This window comes from Pan paniscus, chromosome 15, assembly GCF_029289425.2.
Source record: "Pan paniscus chromosome 15, NHGRI_mPanPan1-v2.0_pri, whole genome shotgun sequence".
In the NCBI taxonomy this organism is placed as follows: Eukaryota; Metazoa; Chordata; class Mammalia; order Primates; family Hominidae; genus Pan; species Pan paniscus.
Window position 1 is genome coordinate 65,329,683 of NC_073264.2, and position 25,659 is coordinate 65,355,341.

The 25,659-nt window shown below is 44.7% G+C and overlaps 2 protein-coding genes across 21 annotated transcripts in view; one reads left to right on the top strand and one right to left on the bottom strand.

Annotated features, from left to right (window-relative positions):
* The window catches only part of SYNE2 (spectrin repeat containing nuclear envelope protein 2), a 368,901-nt gene extending 360,455 nt beyond the window's left edge, over window positions 1–8,446 (top strand). For 4 of the 10 annotated variants that reach the window (XM_034937677.4, XM_034937681.4, XM_055097685.3 and 1 more), the window contains 8 exons: window positions 412–526; window positions 1,213–1,415; window positions 2,442–2,642; window positions 3,539–3,709; window positions 5,219–5,410; window positions 6,491–6,577; window positions 7,018–7,067; window positions 7,341–8,446. In XM_034937677.4, coding sequence (XP_034793568.1) covers window positions 412–526; window positions 1,213–1,415; window positions 2,442–2,642; window positions 3,539–3,709; window positions 5,219–5,410; window positions 6,491–6,577; window positions 7,018–7,067; window positions 7,341–7,548 — 1,227 coding nt within the window. In that variant the 3' untranslated portion in view covers window positions 7,549–8,446. The remainder of the gene's footprint in view (window positions 1–411; window positions 527–1,212; window positions 1,416–2,441; window positions 2,643–3,538; window positions 3,710–5,218; window positions 5,411–6,490; window positions 6,578–7,017; window positions 7,068–7,340) is intronic. The other 6 variants (XM_034937678.4, XM_055097686.3, XM_034937679.4 and 3 more) reach the window with 3 other exon arrangements.
* Window positions 8,447–9,036: 590 nt separating this feature from the next.
* Window positions 9,037–25,659, bottom strand: part of ESR2 (estrogen receptor 2) — a 111,473-nt gene continuing 94,850 nt past the window's right edge. For 4 of the 11 annotated variants that reach the window (XM_055097687.3, XM_063596237.1, XM_063596238.1 and 1 more), the window contains 2 exons: window positions 16,977–17,157; window positions 9,037–15,328 (listed from right to left, as the gene is read on the bottom strand). In XM_055097687.3, coding sequence (XP_054953662.1) covers window positions 15,142–15,328; window positions 16,977–17,157 — 368 coding nt within the window. In that variant the 3' untranslated portion in view covers window positions 9,037–15,141. The remainder of the gene's footprint in view (window positions 15,329–16,976; window positions 17,158–25,659) is intronic. The other 7 variants (XM_055097692.2, XM_055097691.2, XM_057299724.1 and 4 more) reach the window with 3 other exon arrangements.

Below are 25,659 nucleotides of genomic sequence, written 5' to 3' on the forward strand. Positions count from 1 at the left end.
CCTCTTCAGAGTGACAGGGATAACTAAAATTCTGTAAAACACTATGAAAATTAAAAGTGCTAACGCAGTAACAGTCTGGTAAGCTCAACAAATTGTTCTGATTTGTTTCGTGTGGATCATTTGAGGGGTGTTCGGAAGCATGCCAATTGAAACAGACCCTTTTCTTCCCATCACTGACATCTCATCTGCTTCCCTCTCCCTGGGCCTTAGCTGAGGCTTTATTTCTGCCATCAGCTTTGCCAGCTTATAAATGCTACCTAGACACTAAAGCACCACTGTATTCCTAGCAAGATACCCTTCAAAGGAAAGGGGCCCATCTCATTTCTTCACTGTTAATATGAAGTGAATCCAGTTGTTCTTCAGATATCCTTAATATCTACAGATGGTAACTTAAAAACTGGCTCATTCTAGGGAAAGCTACTATTACCTCCAGGCACGGATGGTGGCAAAGAAGGCCCGCGAGTCCTGAATGGCAGCCCACAGCAGGAAGACGGGGGACTGGCCGGTATCACAGAGCAGCAGTCAGGTACTGCCTGTAACTGGCAGTCGTCCAGAGAGGCAGAGTATGGTATTTAAGTCCTTGCTCAAGAGAACGTTCATTAGATATTAACCAACTATACGATTCGCCAGAACTGGGGGACTTACCCTACAACAACCAATGTTATTTTTAAATCAGCGATTGGCATTCACGAACAAATTCCTAGGCTGTTCAGTGTAATTTGAAAACTATTCTTTAAATGTTGGTAAAATAAGCCTCCTGAGGAAGTGCAGGTTTTCACTTTCTACATTTGTGTGTAAAGATCAGACTTGAGGATGATGATCAGTGTTATCTCAAGTGTCTCTTCATTCGACCAGCCCAGTAATTATAAAAGTAATTACTCAACTAAATCTAAAGCTGACAGCATTGACCTGGTCATTTGTGGACCAAAGGAGAAAACTGAAAAAATTCAGCAGGAACTGAACTGTTGAGCTTGAAACTGTAGCACATAGACCTTCCACTTCATTCCAGCCTCTGTGGGAGTGTACGCCTCAGATCATGTGCTATTCCACATTCCAGGAGAAGAGAGAACTCCCAAAACCAGACCCTTCTGTCAGGGGAATCCCCTACAGTTTTTGTTTGTTTTTTTTTAATCACCCTGACCCCTAATTAGCTGGAGGCAGAGATATCTGTTGCATTATTGCTTTTTTTAATTGGCGATTTTTTAATTCCAGGTGCCTTCGACAGATGGGAGATGATTCAAGCACAGGAGCTTCACAATAAGCTCAAAATAAAACAAAATTTGCAACAGCTGAACTCTGATATCAGTGCCATCACTACTTGGCTGAAAAAAACTGAAGCAGAGCTGGAAATGTTAAAGATGGCAAAGCCTCCCTCTGATATCCAGGAAATAGAACTGAGAGTGAAGAGACTGCAGGTGAGTTAGAGGTGTGGTGGGGAAGAGGGATTCAGAATGTGCATGTGAACGCATTGCTATGCTGGACGAGCAGATCCCGTGTATTCGTGGCATAGGCGCAGCTTGCAGATGGCGTATGTAGAGGTCACTCTCTTCCATTTCAGTTCCATAGTTGGCAAGGACATAGATGCAGATTTTTGTTTTCACATGGAAGAGTATCTACAAATGATCCTGATCCCAGAGTACTGGGGAGGTGTGGCTCAGATCTCCAGAGATGGAAAAATCTGACATCCGAGGCACTTCTAGACTTTTCTGGAGGTGCTAGTGGACACTGTCAGGCAGTGTAAAACCACTCTTCCAAACTGTATGCTGCACAGTTACACGAAAGACTAGTGGTGGAATCTTCCTTGAAAGGGCTTGGGAAAGGACCAGCTCACCTACTGATGAATCCCGTGGCCTGACCTCATTACCCTTTTATGCAATTAGGATGTGTCACTTACATAAGTCCTGACCCCACTGGAACTAGCCCAGGGAGCTGCAAAGGGACAGTTTGAGCCCTGCGCTTTAAGGGTGCCATGAGCAGTAGCCTGAGACCCAGGGCAGGGGTTTTGGGGGATCCAGGTACCCTTCATATTTGTACTTTTATTTTACTATCTGTGTTAATATATTAGGGGTTACCATTCCTCCTAAGGAGTAACATTTCTGGGATATCTAGGAGCAAATGCAGGATAACCACATATACTTTATCTGGAAGACCTTTAGTCGGTCCAGAAACATTAAGCCAGTTGCAGAGCAGGGCCTGTAGAGGTCAGCAGGGTCTCCTCCCTCCAGCAGGCCCCTACTTTGGGGCCCTGTTGGCCAAGTTCACAGACCTTAAGGCAGCTCCCTCACCTGATGCTTTCCAGCCAGTCCCAGGCGAGGTCACTCTCATTTCTGTGGCCGCAGCTTGGAAAAGTGTGTGGAAAATTTGTTCCCTACTGAGGTTCAAAATGAGCCCCTCCTCCCTACTTTCAGAGCTCCTAACCTCATCTTTTCTCTCTCTGGTAGGAGATACTGAAAGCCTTTGACACTTACAAGGCATTAGTGGTCTCTGTCAACGTGAGCAGCAAGGAATTTCTGCAAACCGAGAGCCCCGAATCCACAGAGCTCCAAAGTAGACTCCGCCAGCTGAGCCTGCTCTGGGAAGCAGCACAGGGCGCAGTGGACAGCTGGAGAGGGGGCTTACGACAGTCGCTCATGCAGTGCCAGGTACGCTGACTCAGCACCCCGCCTCCCAGAGCCGGTGCCCAGGCCCACGTGGTAGGAGCAGCAGATATTTTTATCATCATCAGGCTGCTTCGGTGCAGCCAAATGTGGCTTGTGTCAGGAAACATGTGCTTTACCATTTGTTTCCACAGAGGCTCACCGGCCATCTCAGAGACCCACTCCCTGTCCCAGGTCTCGTCTCTGTTGCCCAGGCCCAGAGCCACTCCTGGAGTCAGGGTTCCTGCAGGCGACCTGTAGGTTAGAGATGCCACCCCACAACTCCTCTTTTTGTCCTTTTGCCAGAGTGATTAAGAGACCTGGCCTTGAAGCAGAGGAGCAGTTACTGCTTAATAGCCATGTGACTTTGAGCAAAGCATTGAACCTCCTAGACCTCAGGGTTCTCATCTGAAAATGGGAATCATTCCCATTTTCTTTTTAGAAAGAACCTTAAAAAGGTTCTTTTTAGGAGTAAATGAGGCAGTGTGTATAATCCTAGCCCAGTACCTGACACAGTAAATGCACAGCAGGTGTGAGCTCTGCACCACTGCCTAGCTCTGGCTGTGTCTCAGGGAACGTGAGCCCACCCCAGCCTGTCCTGTTGGGTTGTTTCCCTCTGCCACTGGAACCCAGCAGAGAACCCAGCAGATTGGCTGAGGAATGCGTGTGGCCTTCATATATAAAATCAGCTGGGCATCCCGAAGCCCTACCTTCATAGTGGCACTTTTATTTGCGGCCTCCTGGCACTGTGCTGAGTGTCTTCCTTCTTTCCTCTTCCTCATTTTGGGGCCCTGGCATTTAGTTTAAAGCTGGTCCTCGTATTCACTGGGTAAGGCCAGAAAAGCAAATGACTGTGACGGATTGGAAGCAGTAAGCCATGTTCCTGGCACACCCTCTTCCAGGGCTCTAAGACACGGCCGCGCTCTGATGTGTTGTTTTTTAAGGACTTCCACCAGTTGAGTCAAAATCTGCTGCTGTGGTTAGCGAGTGCCGAGAACCGGAGGCAGAAGGCTCATGTCACCGATCCGAAGGCAGACCCCCGGGCTCTCCTAGAGTGTCGGAGGGAACTAATGGTAAGTTTCCTCCCAAGGGCTCTATACTGCCACCAGCCTCTGTCAGCCCCAGAGAGGCAGCACACTCAGGTAGCCTCGCCTAGTATTTCAGGAACTGTGCCAGTGGTGTTTGCCTGTAAATGCACGAGTTCAGCCCTAGTATTCCTCCAGTTGGTGTTTACCGAGCTGCCCTTTGTAGTTCTGAAGCCAAATGACTTGCAGGAATGGAGAGCCACAGTCCACAGAACTGAGGACATAGGTGCTCTCGATATCCTGAGGAACTTAAGGCCATTTGAGTGGAAGTATTTTTCTCTCGTGAATCCTGCTTATTGGGGAGAAATATGGTGCTCATTTGCTCCACACCTGTGATGAGCTGAATGGGTTTTCTGTATCCACTATGGAAAAATCTTTCTTCTTGGAGGAGAGTCGTGTCCTGGTGTATTTGTCACTAACACACCAAGATGAGATTTCTGTATTCTCACTGGTGCTCAAGGTGACATTTTCATCCATAAATCTGTATGTGGTTTAAATATTTTAAATTTTAATCAGAGTGCTAGCCATTGTTTAAAAATACAGCTTCCTAAAATGTTTGCAAAGCAAACCAGTGGCGTCCAGTAGAACTTTCTGAAGTGATAGAGATGACCTGTGTCTGCACTGTCTAATAACCTCATGTGGCTTAAAGCACCTGAAATGTGGCTATTATGACTGAAACTGAATTTTTAATTTTAGTTAATTTAAATAGCCACATGTAGGCCAGATTTAAATAGTCACATGTAGGCCGGGCTCGGTGGCTCCCAGCACTTTGGGAGCCTGAGATGGGCGGATCGCCTGAGGTCAGGAGTTCAAGACCAGTCTGGCCAACATGGTGAAACCCTGTCTCTACTAAAAATACAAAATAAAATAAAAATACAAAAAAAATTAGCTGGGCATGGTGGCAGGCGCCTGTAATCCCAGCTACCTGGGAGGCTGAGGCACGAGAATCGCTTGAACCCGGGAGGCGGAGGTTGTAGTGAGCCCAGATCGTGCCACTGTACTCCACCCTGGGTGACAGAGTGAGACTCCACCTCAAAAAAATAAATAAATGAAGAGCCACATGTGTCTAGTGGCCATATTGCAAGCAAGATAACCACCCTTAACAATTAAAGCCCGTTTGCCTGGTATGAACCTCTATGGTTATGCTGCTGTTTCTCGGTTGATTGACTTTAGAGTTTCCCTTTACTTCCTTCCGTGGTGGATGAGGGACCTGGTCTTCCCACACCACTTGCCTCACTTCTTTCTTCTAATTTCTCCAGCATCACAATTGTCTTCAGAGTGAAAAGAAATTAAAAATAGGGGCAGGGTATAATACACTTGCTATCTAAATAGTGCTGGGCTGGAGGACACAGGCAGATATGAGAAATAGAGGATTCTGGAGTTGAGTACTACCCATCATTCATTCTGGAACTTTTCTGGTACTGAGAAAAACCTCCTGTGTCCACACTCGCTTCCCTTTGGACAAGTCACTGTTTCACACACTTTATCTGTTTTCAGCAACTGGAAAAGGAGCTGGTAGAACGTCAACCTCAAGTGGACATGTTACAGGAGATTTCAAACAGCCTTCTCATTAAGGGACATGGAGAAGACTATATTGAAGCTGAAGAAAAGGTGCATGTTATTGAGAAGAAACTCAAACAGTTACGGGAGCAAGTGTCCCAAGATTTAATGGCCTTGCAGGGAACCCAGGTGAGTCTACTTGCAGCTTTTAACTGTAAAGATTGCCATATTACATGCAGACAGGACAGCAGTGTTGCAGCAATGCTCTAAGACAGAGGCCAGAAGCAAGGGCCAGGTGGTCCGAGTGGGGCCTCATGTCGTGCCCTTTTTCTAGCTGTGTGGACTTAAAGAGCTGCATGAGCTCTTTGAATCTGTTTTGTCATTTTTAAAAGGGAGTGGCGGGATGACAATTTTTAAACTTTTTTTAAAGGAAGTGGCTAGTTTTTGTATTTTTTGTAGAGAAGGGTTCTTGCTATGCTGCCCAGGCTGGTCTTGAACTCCTGACCTCAAGCAATCCAAAGTTCTGGCATTACAGGCATGAGCCACCATAGCTGGCCTACTTTAATATGGGATCCAACTCAAAACAAAGGGAATACCCAGACTGTGGCCTCACCAGACTTAGGGCAGGTCTGTTTTCTCCTAAGCAGCCAAAACTAGACTCTCTTGATGGCCACATGATCTCATCACCGACCTGTGATGAGCTCACCATCTACTCAAACTGCTGCTGCTAAACTCAGTCTCCCCAGCTCTGTGCTATGGGTTGGGTTTTAATATGGGTTGGCTTTTCCTTGTTTACATTCCTTTTTGTCCGAAAAAGTCTGTTGTTGTTGGGAGTGTGAGCAATAGAAGAGCCCCTTCAGGAAAGATTTAAGGCCAGGCACAGTGGCTAATGCCTATAATCCCAGCACTTGGGGAGGCCAAGGCAGGTGGGTCACTTAAGTCCAGGAGTTTGAGACCAGCCTGGGCAACATGGTGAAATCCCGTCTCTGCAAAAAAAAAAAAAAAAACAAAAACAAAACCAGGTGTGGTGGTGCATGCCTATAGTTCCAGCTACTCAGGAGGCTGAGGTGGAAGGATTGGGTTTGGGAGGTTGAGGCTGCAGTGACCTGTGATTGTGCCACTGCACTCCAGCCTGGGTGACACAGTGAGACTGTCTAAAACAAAACAAAACAAAAAAAGATTGATTTAAGGTGGGGGAGGGTGAGCTATATCATGAAGAATATGCATGAAACACATTTCTGTGCTCAACCTTTGGGGTCTGAATTTCAGAACCCAGCCCCACCCCTGCCCAGCTTCGACGAGGTAGACTCGGGGGACCAGCCTCCTGCAACATCCGTGCCAGCTCCCCGAGCAAAGGTAAGCAGCCCCTTCCTTCTGTGAGAACCTCACTGGTTATTTTTTAAAGTCACTGAGATGAGGGAAACTTGGGATTCCAAGAGCCCATTAGCCATTTCAGGACAGCACAGGTCGCTGCTGACCCATAGAGAGGCTTACAGTCTGCCTCTAGTCACTCTTTGGGATCACAGTAGGTTGTGAATGAGAGCTCTTATAGTGTTGCTAAAGGGGTTTCCTGATTTTGCCGTTAAAAACATCAACAAACTTACCCTGAAACTCTGAGTAGATTAACCTAATTATTTCCTACTTCAGGTGACATTTAATCTCAATTGTATTACTCTAGTCTCCAAAGTTTGGCTGTAACACAACATAAAGATGGTATATAATTTAAGGGAGGATTTTTTTTATCATTGATAGGACTAAACTGTCTTCAACTTACTAACTGGAGTTTCTTTACCCAGCAGTTCAGAGCAGTGAGAACTACAGAAGGCGAGGAGGAGACAGAGAGCAGGTAACGGGGCTTTACCGTGACAGCAGTGCGTTCCCCTGCTCCACACTCCCACTGCCTCAGTCTTGCCAATGCCACTATCAAGGTCCTTGCAAAAATCTGGTTTTCTTTTGTCTGGAAAGGGCTGGTTTTCTCCTCTGAAACTGAACCCCAACTGTTGGCCCCATTTAAATCTCAGGTCTTGGATTTCTTACTTACATAAGCAGGGGCTTAGGTAATAGAGTGGGTTGTGCCTGTGGAGCCTCCCAATCAGCTCTCAACCTCCTCTGTTGGCAGGGTCCCCGGCAGCACACGGCCACAGCGCTCCTTCCTCTCAAGGGTGATCCGGGCAGCCCTACCCCTGCAGCTGCTCCTCCTGCTGCTGCTGCTCCTGGCCTGCCTGCTGCCCTCCTCCGAAGAAGACTACAGCTGCACTCAGGCCAACAACTTTGCCCGGTCCTTTTACCCCATGCTGAGGTACACCAATGGGCCACCCCCCACATAGAGGGCATAGCTGGCCACAGTGCTACACCACCTGCCTGATTGCCAAGGGTGCCCAGCACGTGGCCCCAGACCAATCTGAATGACTTAGTGTTGGCAAGGTCCCGGGACCTGTGCAGACTTCTTCTGGGCTTACCCAGCACGGGCTCCCTGGAGCCCAGGGCAGCTTTCAAATTGTGTTCCTCCCCAGGAGCAGGGAACCTGTGCGGCAGGTGCCCCGGGTATTTTGGCAGAACTAGTTGATTCGTTTAGGGATCTCTGGAAATGTCAGTTTCCTGAAGAGCCAAGCACTTTGTGAATTCTGGTTTATTTGTAAAACAGCATTATTATAATGTAGGTATGGTCAATGAGCAGTGGTGTCCATCACATATATTATAGAAGCAAGCGAGCACATTCCACCCTAGAAATGGTTCAGAAACTCATAGGCACCCTTAGCTGATGGAAACAATCATATTTAATATGCTTAGAATCAGTTTTACTCCAATCAGCTGGCAATTTTGAGCTATCGGTTATACACCAAAACGTTCTGTTCAGTACCTAGCTCTGCTCTTTTATATTGCTTTAAATTTTTAAAGAAAGAAATTATATTGCATGGATGTGGTTATTTGTGCATATTTTTTAATGCCCAATCTGTATGAATAATGTAAACTTCAATTTTTTTAAAAAAAATTAGATTTTAGCTGGAGCTTTTGACTAATGTACAGTAAATGCCAAACTACCGACTTGATAGGGATGTTTTTGTAAGTTAATTTTCTAAGACTTTTTCACATCCAAAGTGATGCTTTGGGTTTTAACTGTTTGGCTACGGCGGGGGTGGGGGCGGGGGGTTGGTACAGAAACTTGAAGCTGTTTGTGATATGTACAACTCAGATGTTTCTCATTAAAAAACAAAATTAGCCAGCCTTCTGTTGTACTGAATTCTGTAACAAAGCAGTTCAATGGTATGCTTAATCTTCCAAAAAACAAAAATTGTTTTTAAAATATTTGGAGAGGGCCTTTTATTCTAAGTCTTATTTACAGAATTAACTTAGCTCTGGACCCTCGTATATGTGTAAATTACTCAGCATGTGACCCTCAGATATTGTAGGGAATGGCAAAGGCAGCATGGCATGAGAGGTGGACACAAAGGGAAGGATCTTATACCCAGTTTACTCTACTCTTTTTTTGACAGAGTCTCACTCTGTCACCCAGGCTGGAGTGCGGTGGCCCAATCTCGGCTCACTGCAACCTTCGCCTTCCAGGTTCAAGCCATTCTCATGCCTCAGCCTCCTGAGTAGCTGGGATTACAAGCACACACCACCATGCCTGGCTAATTATTATATTTTTAATTAATAGAGATGGGGTTTTGCCATGTTGGCCAGGCTGGTTTCAAACTCCTGACCTCAACTGATCTGCCCACCTTGGCCTCCCAAAGTGTTGGGATTACAGGTGTGAGCCACCGCACCTGGATTCCCAGCCCTCTCCATGGCAAATGAACAGGCAAAGCCCCTTGTTGCCCATTTAAGTCCAGTAGCATTTTACTTTACTTTCTACCTAAACAAAGAGGATAGGCATCGGCATTTCCCCTTTCTTATTGGAAGATAGATAGATAGATACTGAACACAGTTCCTAACCTGCATCTGTTGGCAGGCACAGCTGACCACACAATCCCAGTCCCCTCCTCCCCTTCTCTGCCAAGCACAAACCTCAGGGGAAACCAGTGAAGCTCATCAGTAGATGAAGCCTCAGCTTTCTACATTGGTGCCCCTCGTGGGTGAGACATCCGCAAGGCCTGGGCAGTTAAGGAGACCATCTGAAGAGAATCCGTCTTCACTTTAGCATTTAAAGTTATCAAATTGTTGGATTGATAATAGAAAGGAAGGTGGTTTTTAACCACATAACTAACTTCAAAGTATTTTAACTCTTTAAAATTATTTTTTTCATGGATTACAATGATCCCAGAGGGAAATTGAAGTGAAAATGTTACCCAAGATTTTTCTTTAGGCCACCGAGTTGATTAGAGGGTCACTGCTCCATCGTTGCTTCAGGCAAAAGAGTCTATCTCCGTCTTCATTCCAAATGAGGTGAGTGTTTGAGAGGCCTTTTCTGCCCTTAAGTAGAGATGCGGGACAAGTCAAAGTTGCAGTGAAAGCAAGTGTGGTCTGCATTTCAAAGCTTAATATTGTGCATGTCAATTTTTGTCTCTTCCTCAGGATAAGGGCCTTTAAGCTGGTTTGCTCCCCATCTCCAGGGAGGCCACTGCAGCTTCTTTCACTCAAAGCTCAGTGTATTCCCAAAACTCTTTTATGAGGTAGTCTGGGTTTTATATCGTCTGCAAATCTTTCATTGCCCACATGCAAGGGACATTTTCACATGACTCTTGGCACTAAGATAACTTCAAATGAATGAATTGCTTTTCTCCCCATCTGTAAAGGATATAATTCTAATCAAACTCAGAATGATTACAGAAAATCTATCCAAATAATCGATGCACTGGATACCAGGACTTTTGTGAGCTGCATTTTACTTGTATACACAGGACCTGTGGTCATAAATCAATCACAAGTGTGAGATTAGCTGACTAAAGATGAAATTGTTCTTTTTAAGAAGATAGATACATTAAAGCAGAGCTTCTTAACTCTTCTGAAATTGTACTCAAGCATTTGTGTTCAGGTGCCCTTTCCCAGGAAGACTAGCCCTGGTTTTCATCAAATTCTCAAAGGACTCTCTAACCCCAAAATAAGAATTCAGAATAGAATGTAGACACTACTTAGCCTAATTACTGTAAGTTCTTACACTCAACCCCCAACAAATACATTTTTAAAGCCAAAATAATGAAACACTTTATTTATATCATGTTAAACTCTCTGCGACAGTGCCATAGACATTAAAGGGACACAGTAAGGAAAACACTCCCTGGAGGAAGGGAAAGCAGGTCTCAAAATCTGCTTTCACAGAGCAGCAAACATTCATTTCTACAAGGCCCAAATGTAAAGCCTGCAAATGAAGTCAACAAATTAGTGTAACGGTACAAAGCATTCGTCTGAGAAAATGGCAAATTATAGCCAACCAACAGGCTCTGAAGTACACATTGAATGACAAAAGGTATAGGACCAACAGTTAAGGCATTTAGACACCCAACAGAGGAAACAAATGCAAAAACATCCATTGTACAGTTAACAGGAACTGTTCGCAGCTGGTATCACCACTCCTTATGTGCTTCCCATAGAGGAAACCCACCACCAGTTACCAGTGGCTGGCCCTACAAGTGAATAGGATCCTCGGAATTAAAAAACAAACAAACAAACAAACAAAAAAAACTCCCTGACTCCAAAGCAACAAAAATGGCACTACGATCATATATCACAGACAATGTACATCTTAAGAGCTGCCACTGGAGCCAAAATTCCAGCAAGTTTGAGAGCTATGAAGAATAAGTGGCATGTGTTTTCACACTATAGTATATCACACTCCACAGGGAAGCAGCAGTGCCTAAAAGATGTGAATTTTACATGAGTACACTTCCAAGGAACATATTCCACGTGTTTGGGGAAAGCAGTCACAGATAGGAGGTGATCGCAGTACCCACTAGAGCTCATGAACCTGGGATGGGACACTGGGAATAACAGAATATGCATCTTATTTTTCCATCTGTCATTGCTGCTGTTGTGTAAAGGCTCATGCAGACCCATCTAAGCTGAGGAGATGGGATCTAAAGGTACAGCAGAAGACAACCCTAACTTCACCGCCCCTCCATTCTGCTGCGACTCAGCTCACAAAGCAGATTCTCACAGAAGCAAGTCCTGGGGCAGGAGCAATACTGGCCCGCTAGGCAAGCAGAAGACTTGCGTGCCAGTCCAAGCTTTGCCATGAGTAGTTTTATGACCTTGAATAGGTGAATTTGCCCCCGTGGGCTTTAATTTACACAGATATGAAAGGTGGAGTTGAACTTTGATGTGAGAGGTTTACAAACTTACTGTGTCTGTAGGGGTGTTCTGGACATTGTGGTGGGAGGTAAGGGGGTATCACAAGGGGGCCCCATTTAAATCACAGCAGCCGTGCATGTCAGGTTGCATCTGATAGATTCTGCAGTTTTAAAATATTTTTCTTTAAATTTTTAAACTGTTCGAAGTGCATGGTCACTGTCAGCACTGGACTTGGACTGCCTGTGTTCAGCTCAGTCACTCCCCACGTGACCTTCAGCAAGTTTGCTTAGACCATGTCTAGTTCCACAACCAGAAAATAAGGAAATAGCAGTTATTATAATAAGGATTAAATGTGAGTGTCTGAGGCACTGAGAACTGTGTCTGGCACAGATATTATCTTTAGGTACTAAATAATGTGTTTTTATCTTTTTAAAAGATTTTCAGCAACTTAAAAAAAAATGTGGCGGGGCTGGGCACAGTGGCTCATGCCTGTAATCTCAGCACTTTGGGAGGCCTTGGCACGCAGATCGCTGGAGCCCAGGAGTTCAGGACCAGCCTGGGGAGCATAGTAAAATCCCATCTCTACAAATATTAAAAGAATTAGCCAGGAGTGGTGGTGTGCACCCCAGCTACTCGGCGAGGGCGGGAATGGGGTGGGATGGGGCGCTGAGGTGGGAGGATCGCTTGAGCCCAGGAGGTCGAGGCTGCAGTGAGCCATGATGGCGCCACTGCACTCTAGCCTGAGCAACAGGAGTCAGACCCTGTCTCAAAAAAAAAAAAAAAAAGTGTCAAATCTTATTAAGTGAGGATACTTTGTTTCAAAATAGGCCTATAAACAGAAGGTTCACTTTGAATTTGAAAAGTCCCTTAGCAGACGTAAATAAGAACCAAACCTTGCTTTCACATGCTAGAAAATTCTAGAATTGCTTCAATTCCACTTATATACATAAATATATATGGATATATAATATGGCTCTGCCAAGTATTGGTAACTGATTTTTCTTCCTTACTGAAATCTAAGATAGTTGCCCTTCCAGCTGAGTTAGCAGGGGGAGTATTCCAGACCAAGACTCGCACTGTACAGCTCCTGCCGATTTTGCACTATTTTTAATGCAGTTAAGAGTCTTCAGATTTGTGACTAGGCTGACAGCTTTGTCTTGTGTTCCCGCCTTAATTTTTTGAGAAAAATCCCTTCAAGACTATTTTAGGGTCAAGTCTTTTGTAGTCAGTCCTGGTGGGCAGTGACTATGAGACAGGCCTGACAGAGGGGTGCAGTGAGAACAGAGCGAGATTCGGTGAGAATAGCTCAGCTGGAAACTCACTGTGCGGCGCTCCTGAGACTGCCCACTCGAGGCTCTAAAGGGATTGCCGTTGCCAGTTCACTCCCAGGAGTAGAAGTGATCTCTGTCTTAAGATCTACTCTCAAAAAAAAAAAAAATTATATATATATATTTCGTGGCAATTTTTTTTTTTTTTTTTTTGAGACAGGGTCTCCCTCTGTCACCCAGGCTGGAGTGCAATGGACTGCAGCCTTGATCTCCCCAGGCTCAGGTGATCCTCCCACCTCAGCCTCCCAGGTAGCTGGAACTACAGGCCTGCACCACCACGCCTGGCTAATTTTTGTATCTTTTGTAGGACAGGGTTTCCATGTTGCCCAGCCTGGAGTCAAACTCCTGGGCTCAAGTGGTTCGCCCACCTCGGCCTCCCAAAGTGCTGGGATTACAGGCGTGAGCCACCACATCTGGCCTTGTTTTGGTTTTTTATGTTTTTGTTACCTGGTAATCTCTTTTAAAAATACATTTAATAGAATTTCACTGGCAGATAATGAGTTGTTGAAGACTGCCTTCTTTGCCTCTTACTTCCTACTCTCCAGCTTCCAAACCCCTCTATTGGGAGTGGGGGATTCTAGGCTGACCAGGAGGAAAGAAGCTGACACTAACACTGGTTCCCTGGTTCCTATGAAACCAAGCTTATCCTGTCTGTACTAAATCTTACTAAAGCTGTAACTGAGTCTCTAAGAATAACTTCAGACTGCCTCAGAACACAGACATCAGTGTGTTCTCTAGGTACTTGTCCAAGCATTTCTGAAACAGCTAAGCTCAACTTTTAGTAAAATTGCAGCAGTATCAAAATTAGGGATTATTCGAGGTCTTACTAGCAAAAACCAGTCTTGGTAACACTGAATGCAGTCTTCCTAATGACTTAGTAAATACAGGATGTGCTACCCAAAGTGAACATATTTTCAAAAAGAAAATATATTTAATATCATATCACAAGGTAATTGTTTAAAACATTACTGCAATAATGAAACATGATTAATTGCTGGCTTCCAAAGTATGCTGTTACTCATTTTGCATATTCACTGTGTATCCAAAACTGAAAATTTCAAATCTTTTAAAAAGTGAGTTAAAGTTGTCATTTCAGAGGTGCCCTTCTTCATGTCCTATTTATGTTCCACTTGGAATAAGAACTAATATTTTTACTATTTCTTTTTCACCCTGCCCACCATATAAATTTTCCAATAAGAAAATATTTTTAAAAGAGCTCTCAAGTGTAAAAGAATTCTTTCTTGCTATAAATAATTATCCCTAAATATTTCTCTTTAAGGAGAGTTCACAAACTGGGTCTTGTTCAAGGGGCGTACTCATCAAGGCTATACAGTGTGGCCCCAGAGCTGACACACTGGGGTGCATAGCTACTCATCCATCCATAAAACAGCACACTGCACACATCCACAGCCCAAAGTATCCCTGACTACTTGTGGTGACTGATGTGGCAATTGTGGCTGCTACTTATGAGGTTGTACAAGATGGAAACTGCATCCACATTGCCCCAGGGAAACACTGTGGCTGTCACCCACACCCACAGGAGAGAACCCCATTCCTGCAAACACGGCCTTTCTCCAGCACCCACGCTGGCCCCATGGGACAACAGGTTTAAGGAAGAGCAGCTCCAGAAGCAGGGAGATTTGTATCTCCCACAGTCCTGCATGAAAATGATCACACGCTCATACACACATACCCCAAATTATTGGCAGACTCTGTGAATACAAATCGAGAGGGACAAATCTGTGTGCAGCTGGCAGCAAGGTCAGGGAGAGAACATGACTCACATCCCAGCTTAACCACAGTCCCTCTGGCCTTTGACAGAATAAGCATCATATGATATGATCAGTCCCCACAGGCCTGGGAGGTAAGTACGCAATTGTCACAGGGGTTTTCAATCTTACAATGGAGTGGTCCGGAAAACAGCAAAGGTCAACTCTCAAAGGGAAGGGTAGTGTGTGCCACACAAGAAGGGTTAGCCCACTTCTGTAAGCGTGTCACTTCCTCTCCCCTTTCTGATTCGCAGCCCTTCCAAGTCAGATTTCCACCATTCATTCCAAAACCTTTAAGATGTTTCACAAAGGGGAGGAAGGAAGAAGGAAAGTAAGACCACACTGAGATCCTATGAGGCCATTGAGTGTGGAAACGCTGCATTCAAATGTGCCCTCTGCTAACAAGGAAAACTATGGCTTCCTCACACCGACTCCTGGGAGATGGGGAGGTGGAGGGGAGGATGGTACATGACCAAGCCTGCCATCACCAAATGAGGGACCACACAGCAGAAAGATGAAGCCCAGGCTCCCGACACACTGGAGTTCACGCTTCAGCCTGTGACCTCTGTGGGCCAGTTCACCTCAGGGCCAGGCGTCACTGAGACTGTGGGTTCTGGGAGACCTCTTTGCTTTTACTGTCCTCTGCCGGGCTGCACTCGGACCCCGTGATGGAGGACTTGCACCCGCGAAGCACGTGGGCATTCAGCATCTCCAGCAGCAGGTCATACACTGGGACCACATTTTTGCACTTCATGTTGAGCAGATGTTCCATGCCCTTGTTACTATGGGGACAAAAAGGTGCTGAGATTCCCTCCTCCGAGGCAGCCACAGGAACCCCGAAGCCTTCCCCAGCTCTCTTTGCTCAGAGCCAGTCTACCCCACCCCTAAACCCACTCTTCCCCCAGCCCATTTATCCATGGCTCGTGCATCCAGCTCCCCCTGATAATTTAGGCTCAAGGGCAAGGACGATGTCTTGTCAGCCTCTGTGTCCCACCACACACCTACAATGGCCTGACACATAGGACAATCAATTCTCATTATTTGCGGTAATTATGTTCCGTAAAGTCACTGTGAACACTGAATCCTCACTCCTAGGGGAAATACAGGGTTAGGTTCCTGCAAGCCTCTGGCCACATCTTCATCAGCTGATCAATACAAAACCTTGTTTTATGTGTGTTTCTTTCTAAAGATGCCTTATGTGATAAATACCATTGACTCATTAACATTGAACTTATGGCCAGCAGCACTATAACTCACATCCGAGCAAAGCTTAACACATACTTTCTCCATAAGGCACATCACAGCTTTTTCACACCGAGGAACACTAGACAGGTCTTCAGCACCACACCAGGGGGCCATTTTAAACAGTGAAGTCACCAAAAGCACAAAAATGTAAAACCATGGCACTAAGTAGACCAAGTAAAGGACACTTGTTGACAGTAGGAGAGCAGCTGCTTGTTTCATCTCAGCTGGGACTGTGCATAAAGGGCAACTCAAAATTTCTGCCACTCTGTTCATGACCTCAAAAACACCACAAATATTGATTTTGGGGTTACAAATAAATTTTAGCAAGCAGTTAAATTCACAATGAAGGAATCTACAAACACAGGATCTGTTCTGCAAATGGCTGTGTGCTGAGCAATCATTAAAGGGGAAAGGCAGAGGTCTTCATCTCTCACTTAAGATTCTCGAGGTGTGTATTGTCCTTCTCCACAGCCTCTAGACTTGCCTCCTCAGTGACCAGTTAATTACCTTCCATCCTCCCCTCCCCTCCTCCAGCTCCAGGGCAAGGCTACCCTCATCGTGGGTGACACCAAGCACTGAGCATCATTGTACCAACAGTAGCCACCACTGCACACCCTCTTCATCAGCACACACAATTACATTTCCTGATCAGAAACATGCCCTACCTACAGCCCTGCCTTCCTAAATCTGCTGGGTCCACCACTTCTCTTAAGTCTTATCATTAATTTCCTGATGCCACCTAAAGAACAACTCTTAGGGAAGCATTTGTGCACTTCTTCACATCACCAGCTCGAGGGGCCATCTAGGGGAGCGGGTCTTAGCCTCTCCACAAAAAGTGGCCTCAGGGCCTCAGCCCTGGGTGGTGTAAACAGGGGTGGCAGTTCGTGTTAGGGGAGGAACTGCCCCTTTTAGGACTCCATAAACAGGCTATAAACCCCAGCAATTGAAAAACCGATGAGCCACCACTGGCTGCCATGCAGAGCCTGTAAGATACCACGTGACATTCCTTCCATGCCCACTCTGTGCCCATCTTTGGTTACAGGTGTGTGAACTGACAAATTCCCCATTCCCTTTCAGGCATTCATTTTCCTTAACTTGCAGACACTTTTCCCAAATCACTTCACCCTCCGTGGAGCACATAATCCCATCCCAAGCCCAAGCAGAGCAGCTCCTTAGGGCGCGTACCTCGCATGCCTGACGTGGGACAGGAGCATCAGGAGGTTAGCCAGGCGCATGGATTGCTGCTGGGAGGAGATGCCGCTCTTGGCAATCACCCAAACCAAAGCATCGGTCACGGCGTTCAGCAAGTGGGCCAGCTTCCGGCTGCTGTCAGCATCCTGGGTCGCTGTGACCAGAGGGTACATACCTGGACAAAGAATAAAAGCCAGAAGTCATTGCTCTGAGCAAAGGAGCAGAAGTCGTGTGCTCAGCTGTTCCGTGCGCCTGCTCCGAGGTGATCTGGGTTGCTTTGACAGCTGCATGTGTGGCAGGACCTTATAAGCATGGTCTTACCTCCCCCAGGGGATCTTCCCTGAGAGCCAGCCCTGTCAGAGAGCTAGAAGAGAAGCCTGGCCTAATGCAGACAGACTAAATTGCCACCTGAAGTGTCCACCAGGCCCATAATTGTGGCCTTGCCGTGGCGAGTATATCTAGTCTCCCGAAACCATTACGTGGTGTTTCTCATCTGCAGCAACAGATACAGAGATGGTCAGAAGGTGAGATTAATTCTACTTTTAGCCCCACGGAGGGCTCCCCATCTAAAGGGAGTTTAATAAACAAAGGAATGGCCAATGTGATGAAGCCTCCTCTCCCACCTCCTTGTGTGTACCACGTGCCGCAGCCAGCCATGGCAGGGCCCCTGCTACCACCTCTGCATCTCGCTTGAGTGGCACCTGGCTGGGGCAGGAAGACCACTGATTTGGAGTCAGACAGACCTACTTTCTAGCCACCATCTGGAGCTCTCTGAGCCTCAGTTCCTCACTGAGCAACGCATGCAGGAACACATCTGCTTAGGTCCCCACAGCCACGTCCTGGGTAGGCTGCCTCCCCCATCCTGCCCTGCCCTGTGTTTAACTCCCCTCCAACTCTAGGATTGACATACTGTGGCATCCCAATGGCAGCAAAGTAACAGCTCAGATAAATCTCCTCCCCCAGACCCCTGCCTGACTCCTTGATTCCCTTTAATAATTAGCTTCTCTTCCAGGCTTTCCATTTCAAAGCAGGAATAAATATGTGAAATCAACCAGGGAGCTGCTGAGTCTTGGCTGTCATGAGACTGATGATGGCTGGTGCTCCAGCAACCACAGAATTTGTTTTGGCAGTTTTTGTTCTCTATTTTTATTGGCACTTTCAGTTCAATTAAGGCAGCTCAATTCAACTAAGTTTAACTCAGTTAAGGCAAGGGACATTCTGAAGCACAATTATGTAAGTGTAGTGCTTTGCCACATCCCTAGGGACCTCCATAATGTCTGATGATACGAATTTAAAATATTCATCTTTTCAATAGCCCTGAAGCTGCTTCTCCAATCCCTGTGCTCACTTTGTTCTCCACATTGGTTCTTCCAGAATCCCCCCACAGCCTCAAACCTCCCACTGTCACCCCAGAGATGACTTGCCCTCCCACTGCAGGGGAAACAAGACCCCACCCTTGGCCCCGTGTGTCCCCTTCTGAGAGGCCAAAAAGCAGATCTGCTCATGGGGCTCCGTTTAATGACTTCCCAGCTCATAGGATAGAGTCTAAACCACCTGGTGCAGCTATCAGAGGTACCAGGGCCCTCCCCGCTTCTCTCATCTACAGTTCCCACCACACCTAGCCTTGAGTCCCCCTCTCAACTCCCTGAACGTGTGGTGCTCCGAACATGCTCAACTTGCTGCTTGGAAACTCTCTCCTTCCTCTTTCTCTACCCTGATTCTTTTGCTCATTTATACCCATTCCTCCTGTAGATTCCAACCTGGTCATGAAATTCCTTCTGGAAGCTTCCCCCAACCTCCCTACCATCCCACCCTAAGTCTGGTCTGAGGTGTCCCCTGATACTCTGACAGTGCCCTGTTCATCCTCAGCAGAGACACCATGTTGCCCCACATGCTGGATGTCTGCCTTGTCCCCACACACACCCCACAGCCACCCTTCTGCCCTCAGCAAGACTGGACATGAGTGCTTTGAGGGCACAAACCTTTTTTTTTTTTTCTTTTCTTGAGACAGAGTCTCACTCTGTCACCCAGCCTGGAGTGCAGTGGTACGATCTCAGCTCACTGCAACCTCCGCCTCCCGGTTTCAAGCAATTCTCCTGCCTCAGCCTCCTTAGTAGCTGGGATTACAGGCATGCGCCACCATGCCCAGCAAATTTTTTGTATTTTCAGTAGAGACAGTGTTTCACCATGCTGGCCAGGCTGGTCTCGAACTCCTGACCTCGCGATCCGCCTGCCTCGGCCTCCCAAAGTGCTGGGATTACAAGCGTGAGCCACTGTGCCCGGCCAGACCCTTATTTTTTTTAGCCAAACACACATCATATTTGAAATGGTAAATATGCATGCTAATGTATGTTTTAGGTACACACAGAAAATTATCAAAAGTACAGAGAAAATTATTTCAAGCTTACTTTCCCTAAAATTAACCCCATCTGCATAAACAAGTACTTTACTTCCTTTTAACTACCCCGTAGTGTGTTCAGCTGCATGACATGTGCTCCATGGACTTCCGCTGCCATCAAGCAATACTATGTCTGGGAATTCCAAAAGGAGCCAAAATTGTGTGCCTGTACATGTCTCAGTTCAAAGTGACAAAGATTGAAAATATAAAAACAAATCCTCAGATTATAAACAAATGTTCATAGCAGCATAACTCAGCCTAAAAGTGGAATGTCCACTAACTGACGAATGGCTCAACAAAATGTGGTCTACCCATACGGTGGAATAGTATTCAGCTACGAAAAGGAATGAGGTACTGATACAGATGAACTTTGAAAACATCAGGCTAAGCAAAATAAGCCAGACACAAAGGACCACGTTGTATGATTCCATTTATAATAAAATGTCTAGAATAGGCAAATCCATAGAGTCAGAAAAGCAAATTAGTGGTTGCCTAGGGCTGTGGGTGGGATAGGGAGTGGGAAATGATGGCTAAGAAGCATGGGGTTTCTTTTCAGGTGATGAAAATGTTCTAAAATTGATGGTGGTGATGGTTGCACCACATACCGTGAATAAACTAAAAACATTGAACTGTATACTTAATATGGATAAATTATATGGTAAATGAATTATATCACAATAAAGCTGTTACTAAAAATAATAGTAATAATAATAATAAAAGAATGCCTCAGAACCAAAGTTACAATAACAAATTCCCTGGGCTGTGTGCAACGAAGTTTCCCCTCAGAGAACACATATGTGTCATTGTGTTACCCACTTCACGAACCACAGTCATTGTCAAGGCCAGACCCTGGGCCTTCTGCAGGCTGTGGGGGCAGCACAGCTCCACCTGGGGCCCAGAGTCCATCAGCCACAGCAGTTTGGGGAGGTGAGGCACTGCAGTTGTGGAAAGGCATATGCGAAATCCATTTTACATATGGTGGGGTAGGGGGGCAGTGTATATACAAAGACTGACTTACATAAAATTATCCTGGAGACTCCTGTTCTCATTGATCACATAGAAAAGAAATACCCTCCCAGAAAAGAACTGTGCTGAAGAATACCCATGCTGCTGCCTGGCTCTCCAGTCAGCAGTGTGTGCCTGCACCTCAGACATCCATGCTCAGGCCCTTGCTCATCAAATACATATCTACAGAGTACTTGCTAAGTGGCAGGCCCTGGGCAGGGTGGGGCAAGGGACAAGATCCAAAGCTGTGCCCAGTCAGGCACAGAAAACCACAAAAATATAGCACCCTCTCCACCCACCAAAAGTAAAAACATCAGTTAGGATTCACTGTAGAACAAAATTAAATTACTTTTGATGAAACTGAAGAAGTATAGTTTAAAAAAAACAAACAAACAAAAAAACAAGATCTTGGCACCATGCCCCACACATACCAAAGAAAGTGAAATAAAATCAAGGACACAATCTTCTCTCCCCTTTATCAGCTGGGAACAGCTGTGTGCTCCTCTCACCAGCCCACCTGATGACATTCTGAGCAGCACAGTGGTGGGGGACAGCCACCTCTCCTTCAAGATTTGCCACGTCTGATTTGTTCAAAGGATGAAAACATAAGCTTTCCTTGACTGAAGGCAAATAAATGAGAAAAATCTAATGTGTTAATAGAAGTCCCAGAATACTGACCAAAGGAAAGAAGTCCTGGCTTTGGGGAGCCGTATGTGGCGTTTGCTTGTTTGCTTTGAGGAAAGGAACCTCTGGCCATGACCCACGCCCTCTGTCACCACCTCCTGCCCCCAGCACATGAGGGCAGATGGGACTCAAAAGGTGCCATGGTGTGAGGCTGCAGGCTGCTGTTCAACTGTGCTTGCCCCAGTGTTCTTGGTCAACAGAAAAGGATCCCCGCATCTTTCCTCATCAGCATCCATCTATGTCTTTGTCTTCTCCACCCACCCACTCCATGGGAACTCTCCCTATAAACTCAGAGGGAACTAGGGTTTAAGCCAGTGTCTCTTAATAATTTTCTTAATGTAAAATAGGATTTCCTGGCTTAACCCCTCTATTTCTTTCATTTAATGAAAAGTTTCATCCTTTGTAAATCTTAAAACTGTTTAAATAGACTTGTTTCTAATTTAAAATATTTTAAAGACTATGGATAATCAATCTAATTAATTACACTCTAATTCCTAAATTCCATACCCCCTCTAATTCTATCCAAGGGAGGATTTGGGTGGCAAGATGGCCAGTCTGTCTGTTGGGTGTTGGGTAGGCTATTTTATTAACTATGACACTTGCATAACACCTTAGAGTTTATAAAAACACTCTAACAAGCATTGTAACAGGTTGTTAAATGCAACATTTTTCTGTTGTCTCTTACTCTCAAGAGCCATATCAAAGGCTAAGTATGATACAGGAATTCCAAGTACCACACAACCTATATATGCATAGTGGAAGAGGATTGGCTGAGAGAGTTAGAATGTTGTGGTCCTTTCCCTTGCCTCCCCAAGAGAGAAATACGTGCCTCTCCACTTAAGCCCATCACGGATCAGACCTTTGATTAACTATTTGAGTGTATATCCCATTCTAGACCAAAAGCATTATATCTCAATCATTTTGACATCCTTAGTATTTAGAAGTCATTAATATACATACCAGAAACTGAGCTGAAATTTAGCTGGATGACACAGTTAATTTCCATTCCATATTATAGCCATTATTAGTAGATATGCATAACCCAGAAATGGGCAGCTTTTAAAACATGACTACTGACAAACTGCGACCTGGCCAGCTAGCGTGCTGTACCACTGCAGATGTGATTGAGTGACATAATCCTAACTTGAGCATGTCACATACACAGGAAAACAGGAGACCAAACTATGCAGGAGACCATCATCAGACAGCCCAATGCTTATCTAGCCTGGCAAGGCCATCTAGCAGCAACCAAATGCAAAACTTGGAAACTCTGCTATCCTAACATGGGATAGAGAAGTTCGCAGCCTTTTGACTTAAGAGACCTACCCCCATTTCTCCTCTCCTGACCCTTATCCTCCAGGGACTCCACCCTGTGATTTGGTTCCCCGCTTGGTGGTATTTCTTTTCCATTTAGCCTACAAACTTTGCTCTCTTAATCTTTTTGTTTTGTTTTCATTACATTGTTTACAGATTCATTCAGGTATACCTGACATGCAATAACCTGCACATATTTTGCGTGTACGATTTGATGTACTTCGACATACATATACACGGTGGAGCCATCACCACAACCAAGATAATGAACACACTCAGCTGCAAGTTTTTGCATTCAGTAGAAACTGTACTTCCAGTACACGTACAACCATTGTGTTTTTTCATTTTTCAGTACAGTAACTTTCAGTATTCCATAAATTACATGAAATATTCATTACTGTATTATAAAATAGGCTTTATATTAGATGATTTTGCCCAACTGCAGGGTAACGTAAGTATTCTGAACACATTTAAGATAGGCTAGGCTAAGCTATGATGTTCAGTAGGTTAGGTGTGTTAAGTATATTTTTGACTAGCAACATTTTCAACTTAAGATGGGTTTTTTGGGAAATCACCCCATCATAAATTGAGGACCATCTGTAGTTGTATAGATTATTTCTGGACTCTCTGTTCCATTGATCTATTTGTTTCTGTTGACATCAATACCACATTATCTTCGAAATCAGGTAGTGTAAGTCCACCCAGTTTGTTCTTTTTCAAAGTTGTTTTGACTATTCTATGTCCATTGCATTTTCACATGATTTTAAGAATCAGCTTATCAATTTCTACCAAAAAGCCTCCTGGGATTTTTATCAGTTTGAATCTATAGATTGAAAACAATACTGAATCTTATGATCCATTAACATCTCTCTCCATTTATTCAGGATTTCTTTAATTTCCTTCAGCTATATTTTGCAGTGTTTAGTGTGCAGGTTTCATGTCTTTTGCAAGTTTATTCCCAAGGTTTCACAATGTTTGATGCTATTGTAAATGGTATTGGTTTTTCATTTCAATTTCCAATTGCTCACTGCTGCCACACAGAAATACAATTGATTTATATATATTGCCCTTACACCTTACAAACTTGCTAAATTCACATTTTTTAGACTCCTTAGGACTTTCTACATAGATTCTCATGTTTTTAAATAAAGACTTTCACTTCTACCTTTCCAGTATTGATGCCTTTTACCTCTTTTCTTGCCTTAATGCACTGGGTAGAACTTACAGTAAAATGTTGAATAGAATTAAGGACAGTGGACATACTTGCCTTGTTTCTGATTGTGATTAAGTCTAATATTAAATGTAGGATTTTCATAGGTGCCCTTTAATGGATTGAGGAAGTTTCCTTCTATTCCTTGTTTGTACAGTGTTTTTAGCAGGAGTGGATGTTGGATTTTGTCAAATGCTGTGTGCATCTATTAAGATAATCATGGCTAGGCACAGTGGCTCACACCTGTAATCCTAGCACTTTGGGAGGCCAAGGTGGGTGGATCACCTGAGGTCAGCAGTTTGAGACCATCCTGGCCAACATGGTGAAACCTCATCTCTACTAAAAACACAAAAATTAGCCGGGCATGGTGGCAGGCGCCTATAATCCCAGCTACTCAGGAGGTTGAGACAGGAGAATTCATTGAACCCAGCAGGCAGAGGTTGCGGTGAGCCCTGAGATAGCACCAATGCACTCCAGCCTGGGCGGAGAATGAGACTGTCTCAAAAAAAAAAAAAAAATATATATATATATATATATATATAAAATCATATGGTTTTTCATTATTATTCTGTTAATATGAATTTTGATTGATTTTCAAATGTTAAAGAAACCTTGTATTCCCAAAAATTCTGCTTGTTCATGATGTGCTATTCTTTTAATACAGTTTTGGATTCTAGTTACTAAAAAAAAAAAATTTAGAGAAATTTTGCTTATATATGCATGAGGGAAATTGGTCTGTTGTCTTCTTTTCTTCTAGTGTGTTAGTCTGAGTGTTCTATCAGAGTAATGCTGGCCTCACAGAATGAGTTGCAAAACATTCCATGCTGTTCAATTTTCTGTAAGAGTATGTATAAACTTGGTGTATTCGTCCATTTTCACACTGCTGATAGACATACCCAAGACTGGGCAATATACAAAAGAAAGAGGTTTATTGGACTTAGAGTTCCACATGGCTGGGGAAGCCTCACAATCATGGCAGAAGGTGAAAGGCACATCTCATGTGGTGGCAGACAAGAGAAGAGGGCTTGTGCAGGGAAACTCCCATTTTTATATAACTATCAAATCTCGTGAGATTTATTCACTATCATGAGAACAGCACAGTAAAGACCCTCCCCCATGATTCAATCATCTCCCACCAGGTCCCTCCCACAACATGTGGGAATTATGGGCACTACAAGATGAGATTTGGGTGGGGACACAGAGCCAAACCATATCACTTGGTATTATTCATTCCTCAAATGCATGGTAGAATTCTCCCAGAATTCCAGATGGTGGTGGGGCCACCAGTTGGTGGAGCAGTCAGAACACACAAATTTATAGGTTAAGTTTGCCAGCTTATATGGGCATAGTTTGTGGCACCCCAAAACAATTACAATAGTAACATCAAAAATCACTGATTACAGATCACTCTAATAGATATAATGAAAAAGTTAGAAATATTGTTATCAAAGTGTTATCAAAGTGTTATCAAAATTTGACACAGACATAAAGTGAGCACATGCTGTTGGAAAAAATGGTACTAACAGACTTGTTCAATGCAGCGTTGCCACAAACCTTCGATTTGTAAAAACATGCAGTATCTGTGATGCACAATAAAGCAACATGTAATGAAATGGGATGTGTCTCTATTCTTGAGCTTTGTGCTGGGATGCAGTTAAAACACTTAGCAATTGTTTGATCCTCCAGGCTTGCTTTTTTGTTTGGTAGGATCATAATGGCTTTTAGTCTAGGCCCACTACTGAGGCAATACCCTTCTGAATACTATAGGAAGGCTGAGAAGTGCCCAATGCCCAGTGAACTGCAAGGTTTTTCCCACTGGCTGGTGAGGATGTGAACTGTTCCTGGCCCTGTGTGAACTCTAGGGATTGTTTCGCCCACTCCTTTCTGATGGTTCTTTCCCTGTCCTTGGTATCCTCATAAGCATGGGCAGATTAGTACTCAGCTGAAGACTTGAAGAGGACTCTCCATAGATCTCCAAAATTCTTTGTGCAGCTCTTTCCCATTCAGTACTCTCCCCTCCAAGTCCTAGCTGCCTTGCTACCAAGGGAGACCACTGGTGTCTATTT